This window comes from Pelodiscus sinensis, chromosome 27 (genome assembly GCF_052426305.1).
Source record: "Pelodiscus sinensis isolate ZL-2025 chromosome 27, ASM5242630v1, whole genome shotgun sequence".
NCBI lineage: Eukaryota > Metazoa > Chordata > Testudines > Trionychidae > Pelodiscus > Pelodiscus sinensis.
In genome coordinates, this window is record NC_143078.1 from 9,651,094 (window position 1) to 9,658,956 (window position 7,863).

At 47.9% G+C, this 7,863-nt stretch overlaps 1 protein-coding gene across 1 annotated transcript; it reads right to left on the reverse strand.

Annotated features, from left to right (window-relative positions):
* Nucleotides 1–2,499: 2,499 nt before the first annotated feature.
* On the reverse strand, nt 2,500–7,019 carry BTG2 (BTG anti-proliferation factor 2). Its single transcript, XM_006133111.5, has 2 exons — nt 6,754–7,019; nt 2,500–5,161 (listed from the first exon to the last, which is right to left on the reverse strand). Exons 1-2 carry the CDS (start codon nt 6,917–6,919, stop codon nt 4,827–4,829), a joined length of 501 nt encoding a protein of 166 aa, XP_006133173.1. The 5' UTR covers nt 6,920–7,019; the 3' UTR covers nt 2,500–4,826.
* Nucleotides 7,020–7,863: the final 844 nt, after the last annotated feature.

Below are 7,863 nucleotides of genomic sequence, written 5' to 3' on the forward strand. Positions count from 1 at the left end.
CAATTTTAATGACTCTGCCAGAGGGAGAACTACAAAGCAAACACAATTATTTTAATGTACTGTCTTATTAAAGAGCAAGTGTTCACAGGTGGGGCCGGGTTGCTGTCCACGTATCATTCACTGCTTCCCAGCACTCTGTAGGGCGATGCCGTATTTTTAGCTCGGTTACCACATAAAATGGAGTGAGTCACAAGGTCACCTGAAAGGGTTGATCCGAGTACAACCTTGTCTCATGGTGATGAATGTAGTCAGGCCATTAGGAGGGCGGATATATGGCTCTAAATAGAACCTACATACTCTTAGGTAATCAGCGACAGATTAGGGCAGTCATTCCTTTCTAAAAACCCTGTTTAATAAGCAGTGGGCAACTAACAGGCTGGCCTACACTTAAACTTACATCAATATAGCTGCAGCACTTGGCCAGGGTGGGAGGGGGTGCATGTGAAAACTTCACACTTGTGTGCCCCCTACCTATGCCCACCTAACCCCCAGTGTAGACACAGGTTTTGTCTACACTGCTGGGAGAAAGCATCACAAGGGGAGGGGAGCTGCCAACAGTGTGGCCCCAGCGCTGTAGCCTGGTTCACACAGGCGCCTTACAGCCCTGCCACTTGCTGTGCTCAGCGGGGTGTTTTTTCACACCCCTGAGCCATAAAGTTACATCCCTGTGACGTGCCAGTGTAGGCTTAGCCACAGTCCGATTGACGGAGGAATTCTTCCACTGACATAGCAACTGTTGGTCAGGAAGGCACAGTGCCTACAGACAATGCAGCACCATTCTAGTCCGGGCCTAGCCTCCAGGATTACAGCATCAGAACTATGGCAGTGCCTAATGGGTAGACAGTGCAGGAGTATTTACTGAGGGGTGACTTTCAATCGAAGGAGTGTTTGACACAGCACCTATGCTGACCTAACACTTTGCATCCATGATACAGAAATTGTCTCCTTAAAGAGGACTCTTCCCATTTTGGTTTTTACCACCTCTGTACCTCTATCTTTGCTTCTGGGAGCCTTAATTACACATCTAAGACAGGTGCCATTGTGCATTGGTCTTCTGTTATTACCTTAGATTTTAAGGTAGCACTAGAACTGGGGTGGGTCACCTCATGAAATGAATAGGTAGCAGGTTTAAAACAAAGAAGAGGAAGAATTTCTTCATGCAGTGCACAACCCGTGGAACTCCTTGCTAGAGGATGTTGTAAAGACCAGGACTTTAACCGGGTTCAAAATAGAGCTAAATACATTTATGGAGGTTAGGTCCATCAATGGTTATTAGTCAGGGTGCGTAGGAATGGTGTCCCTATCCTCAGTTTGTCAGAGGCAGGAAATGGGTGACAGGGAAGGGAATCAAACTACAAACAAGGAATAGTCCTGCAGCACCTTAGAGACTAACAAAAAATGTAGACAGTATCATGAGCTTTTGTGGGTACAACCCACTTCTTCAGGTGAAACTGAAGGGAAGGGATCACTTGATGATCACTGTTCATTCCCTCTGGGGCACTTGGCATTGGCCACTGTCAGAACACTGGGCTAGATGAACCTTGGGCTGACCCAGTATTGTTGTTCTTATCTATAGGGCATCAACCAGCTTTTGGTCTGTTTGCACAGCGCCTGACACAATGGGGTGTAGTCCTCAGTGTTACTACACGACAAGTAACTAACCAGAGCTCATTCATGTTAGAGATGTCAGTGGGTTTGAGATCAAAGTCAACAGGAATGTCTCAGTTGATTTCAAAGGGCTTCAAATTCAGTCCTGAAACGGGCAATTTTAAATACTGCTTGACTCTCCACCCTAATTCCATGTTTACAGTCCTTTGTGGGAGCCATTCCTGGAGAAGCATGCATGGAAGAAGTCACCTCCTAGTATAATGCATTGGCCATATACATGGGAGAGAAGTCAGATCCAGGTAGATTCACTGTAGGCCCTTATGAGTCAACTCTAGCTGCCATTTTTATGAGTGCTGCAGAGCCAGAAGGACTCTCTAGGACTTCTGTCAGGAAAAAGAGCCTACTGGAATGGCCATTTGGAAACAGGACAGCAAGCTTCGGGGATACTGGCGTTATCAGATGTTTCCTTGTGATTGGCCAGGTGCTTTGTAGGCACCATGTGGTTTGGGGTCCTCCTCAGCAATACTAATACAGGGCCAGCATTAGACATTCCACAGTGGCAGAGTGACAGATCTAATAGGACTCTTATTAGAGAACTCCATGTTTTTAAATCCATGGGGAAGCATCACCCCAGAGGTTCAGGAAGCTATGCCACCTCTATGTTCTTCACTACCCTCCAGCCATGGAAGGATCCCCAGGTGCCACTGTTGTGTCAAGTGATTTAAACCTCACTGATCTCTTTTCACTGATTTCAAAAGGCTCTGAGCCAGCCCCAGTTCTTTTTCCTAGGAGATTTTTTTTTAAACTGAGTCCTGTCCATTGAGTGTGGGACCGTTCGCACCCTTTTACACACAATCCACCAGCACAGAGGAGATTCTCAGCACAAAGCCGTTCTTTTAAATTGCTACATTTTTATTAAAGTAACAAAACAAGTGTACATTTGTCAGTGTATCTGTACATTGTATATAAAAACACTACTGTACAATTAGTATTATTCCCTCCCCTTCCCCAAAAAAAAGCTTACAAACTTCCTACCGGTTTCGCCAACTACAAAGCAGGTCCCGCTCAACAGTCCAGCTCCGTTTAAAACAATGAAAGAGGAGAAAACCCAACAGACATTCCTAAAATACAATTCAGCTCTGCAACAGGCACAAGAAGGCAACAGAGAGCACACTTCAATTCACAGCTTTTACAGGTAACAAGCTACAAAAAAAAAAATGTTGTCTGAATTTGGTTGGTTTCAAAGCAAACGCAACTTAATACTTGTCCCTGGCATGGAGTTAATAGCATGAAATTTGGTAGGATTTTTTCCCCCACCCCTTTTAAGAAAGGGGCATGATTAGAACAATGGTAGTGTAGAAATTTGTATTTTTTCAAAAGCACTCTTTTAGTAGGAGGGAAGGAGTGAGGTGTAAGATTTGCTTTCACCACACCAAATTGGTAAACTAACCAAGTACCACCGTGTGGGAAATTCCAAATACAGGAGTGCAGAAAAGGAAACGGTTTGTTCTGGAAACTTTTTAGTTCTCATTTGTAGGTTTTCATCAAGACACCAGATAAAAGAGGATCCCACACAGCACTGTGAACCAAGACTTTCCTTGGAAGGGAAATTTACAGTGCAGAAGCGCCTACGTATTTCCTTTCATTGTGATACAAAATATTGCACAATTAGGCTCTTGGTCAGATCATAAGATACTCTTGTGTGCTTCACTGTAACTTCTGCTTTGCTGACCAAGCACGTACAACTGGAGAGAGGCAACTTCCGCCTTACAAGTCAGATCTTTTTGGGGACTATTATGCTGTGAGGTGGGAGATGCACCGGCCAACAGGCATCTTTAAAGGATATGCTGAGGATGAAGGGAAGTTTTCCAGTTCAGCAGTTCAAAAGCTGGTAAAAACTGTAGCAAAGAGGAATCCCCTTCCTCCTACACAGTGCCCAAGATTCAGAAATATATTGCACAGTATTTGAGAACTTGATTCAGAAAAGGCGGAGAAGGAATAGCTCTGGTTAGGCAAGTCCCTTGCCAGTTCAAAACAGTAAGGCAAAAAAACCCCAATGTGCTTTGAAACTCATCTGAGAAAGTTTCATTAAAAATAGAGTTTTAAGTGCCTTGTGTTTTTAATTACCTCTTAAAGGGCCACTGGCAGCATTGTCAGGAGCTTGATTAGTAGAAAAGGCAGTGAATGAGAAAGTCCAAGGGAAGCGTTCCCCAGCAGGTAGATCAATTCACATTGGTCTGGCACTTGGGCACATTACAAATGTGTGTTGGGAACTACCAAACAGTTTAAGGGCCCAACCCTGAATGCTGAAGGATCAAGGAACTTAGGCCACAAATTGCTTAGGCTTGTCTAGGGGGAAATGGAGGGAGGGGTGATGAAATTACAGCCTCTTATCAGTGTAAGAGAGTAGGCAATTTTTTAAAATAAACAATCAAGGCTAGAATGGGCTTTTAAGGGGTCTTGACACTCCAGTCTACTCAGTGGAGTCATTTTTTATCAGGGGCGGGGAACCTAAGGCCCAGAGGCTGGATCCGCCCCCTGAGACTCAGGGCTCCCCTCGGCATTGGGAAGCCCACGCTCATGCTCCAGCCCCCCCGCCGTCCCTCCGCAGAGCTGGAGCACACAAAATCTATTAGCCTGGGCCACCCAAGTCTCTGGTGTGCAAGGGGAATTTCTCCTTCTCAGTCAGGTGCCACTTCAGTGAAGGGGTTTTTTCCCCCTCTCCTCCTGCATGCAGCCCCCGAGTGATTTTTCTTTGGATCAGCAATCCCTGACCCAAAAAAGGTTCCCCACCCCTGGCTTATATTATTTTTCAAAGCCCCCCACACTAAGTATTCTAGCCTTTTCATTCACAGTTGCTCAGCGCTTACTCCATAGTTTAAAATACTCTTTAAAAAAAATGCAGTATTTCCTCCTAACCACTTCAGTTCCTCCACCCCAAGCTGCCCAGAGAAGCAAGCCTTCCATCCACCCAAATTGTCATTCAATACCATTTAGGTAGATATTGGCTTCATAATAAAAACTCATAAGCTTGCAACAGCTTTAAAAAAGAAAAAGGCACCTAACACTGCTTCCTTACAGAGCAGTGTCTGATATTTAAATTTCATTTGGGATTTTCTTGCTTTTTTTAAAAAATATAAATAGCTCTTCATTTAAAAATAGATCCTCCAGTGAGGTATTCAGTAGCCCGTGTCCTAGCAGGGTCAGACCAGGCACATTTAGCTGGAGACAGTCATCATGTAGCTTTTGGAAGGGCTCGTGCGACCCAACATCATCTGGTTTTTACAGGTGAGCATCCCATAGGCGCTCACAGGTGCTGCCGCTTCGTACAACACACAGATGGAGCCATCCTCACCGATCCGGTAAGACACCTCGTACGGGTCCACCCAGAGCGTGAGCTCACTGGGCAGGAGCTGATACAGCTGCTGGAGGCTGAGTCCGATCTGACTAGCAGCTTTGCTGATAATGGGGTCCATTTTGTGATTGATTCGAATGCAGCGATACCCAGAGCCTTTGAAGGGTTTCTCGGGAAACCAGTGATGTTTGTAATGCTCTGCAAGGAGAGAAGACGCTTGTAAGTGGACATGCACACCCTGCTGAAATTCAGTGGACAACAAGGAATACTTGCAGAGCATCCTTCCTATAGGGTACTTCCCCCCCACCCCCAAAAAAATAAACCAGGGAGAGACCCTCCTTAAGTACTTCTCTTGTTCATACATGAGCTGTCAGGTCTTACAATTATATCTAGCATTCCTTGAGCATCAGCAGAAGGAGCTGTTTTGACCTTAACTATACCAGTCCTGAAGCTTCATGGGAGTAGCCAAGTTAGTCTGTACATGTACAGGATGAACTTAAACAACAAATAGCCTGGTAGCACTTCATAGACTAACAAAACATGTAGATGGGATCATGAGCTTTCATTGGTACAGCCCACTTCTTCAGATGACTGGAGTTTTCAGATACCAGTCCTGTCAGTCTGCTCCAACACTCTAAAGAATGCTGCTACATGGATGGGACCTAGATATTTTCCGTTCCCCAATTTGTGATTATGTGGCAGTGCAGCAACTGCCTGCCCCACTTATTTGCATGCAGAGTTTGTCAGGGCTTGGGTAGTATTACCGAATTCAAACACCAGGGTACATGAGCAATAGCATCCTCCACAATTAGCGTCATGAATTTACTTTTGATCAACCCCAAACAAACCAACAATCGGAGTGTGGAACAGAGGTCAGAAAGGAACCAACTTCTCCAGGGGGTGACTAGTAACAAGTGGAAGACACATGCATGTTCAACTGGAAATAAGGGATCTGCGCTTAGGAACTAAGCGAGGAAACTACTTCTCCATGCCGCACAAAGCTGGCCTGATCTAAATCCCACTGAAGTCAAAGGGACACTTCCTGTTTAATGGGCTCCGCAGCAAATCCAACACAGTTAAACCAGACCCTGGACACCAATTTCTGAAACAAAGGGGCAACAACTCCCAGGCCCAGCAGCCCAGAAAGATCAAGACTCTTCCATCTGCTCCCCTCACCCCAGTTCCACCCAAACAAGGAGCCGCTTCCGGACCTGCCTTCGCCTGATAGAAAGCTCCCCCTCCCACCACCTACCCAAAGAACTGTCTTAGGTTATAAAGGACAAGGAGAGGGTGGGGAGAGCGTGTTTTGTGTTAACGGGGCTCTGCTTGTGTCAAGGGGACAGCACTGGTGGAACAGAGGTGTTTAACTGTTGTGGTTCAGGACACTAGTTAATTTCACTCCAAAAGACTTAGCAGTAGTCGTCACTGCCCTCACTCAGGCTGGAGGGAGAAGGAAAAGGAAGGAGGGGGTGAAGAACCAAATGGCCATTAAATTCCTACAGCACCAGACTTACGTGGCACTTAAACATGGGGGGGGGGGGGGGGGAAGAGCCCTAAAAGCTCCTAGTGTAAGAGTGGGGATAAGCTGGGTAAGCCCCCACCCCTCTAGGACACAAGGGGGGCAGCCTAAAATTAGGCGCCCCCACTTTCTCCCCATGGGCGCAGTGTGCCTGTCAGCCCACACCTATGAGCGCCCCCAACACAGACTAGCTCACAAGAGGGGAGCCCCAAACCAAATGGGGTGCCCCCCCAATCTCCCTCGGGGATGCCCTGCCTGCACCCCCTCTCACCTGTGAGCGCCCCCTGCAGGGCCCCGCTGAAGACCTGCAGCTGGTGCTCGCTGACACAGCCCCGGGTCCGGAGCAGGCTGGACACGAAGCCCACGGCGGCGGCGATCTCGGGCACCATGTCCGCCCGGCTGCTGCAGCTGCTGCTCCCGCTCCACCGCTGGCTCATGGCTTGGCTCAGAGAGGGCGGCGCGGCCCCTTTAAGGCTCTGGTGCGGGAGGGGCAGGGGGTGGCTTCGCCGGTGGCTGGGCGCTTGTTTGTGAGCGGAGACAGCGCAGCCGGAGCCTTAATACCCCTTTCCCCGACAGACGTCAGCAGCGGCAGGGCCTCTGATTGGCCGGGGCTCTGCTTTGGTATGCTAATGAGGGTGACCTCAGCGGGGTGGAAGCAGTGACGTAAGTGCTGGGAAAGTCAGGCTCGCTGCGAGCCTGACAATAGCAGCTGGGCTGGGGGGAGCTCTAGCAAGGCTATTTTTAGGGTCCTGCTGGGGGGGCTGCAGGAGGAAGGCAAAGAATGGCTCGTGGCATGCCTGGGCATTGTTATGAAACCCTTGCTGCCAGCGACTCTCATCTTTCCAGGCTGCTGTGGCCCTTTCTGGAGTCCCATTTGTCTTCCCCCCCACCCCCCCAAGTTTTGCCTCACTTTAAAACTCTCAGGCATAAAAAAACAGATGTGGCACGGCACCCTGCTACTGAAAAAATGTCAGATTTTCTCTTTCCCCCATATAATCACACGGTCACACAGTTGGCCTCTGAATATTGTACTTGCATTCCAGTGTATAGTAAACAGACTCATATAAACAAGTCATTGCCTCTATGAATTTTTCATTTGTACTCCTCTTGCTACTGCTTTTTATGCCAGGGAAAGGGGGGGGGGCGGCTCCGCACTCCCAGAAGGGATGGGGCTGGGGAAGTCAGAGCTCAGCACTGCCTGGATAGCACTGTGCCCCCTCCCCAGGCAACCCTCAGAACTGCCCCCATGTCCCTGTCCCGTGCGGTGGGTCTGGTTGTAAAACTAGATGAGTTGAGGTACTCCTGGAAAACATCCGCATTCCCCAGAGGTATACAGACCCCTGGTTGAGAACCGTTGCTTTATACAATCTTCCCAATCTTC

Bases quoted from the DNA above. Each gene is read 5' to 3' on its own strand.
- BTG2 (XM_006133111.5), bottom strand. From the start codon at position 6,919: ATGAGCCAGCGGTGGAGCGGGAGCAGCAGCTGCAGCAGCCGGGCGGAC. The intron at 5,162-6,753 runs GTGAGAGGGGGT...CTCTCCTTGCAG, and splicing joins CCTGCAGGGGGCGCTCACAG to AGCATTACAAACATCACTGG.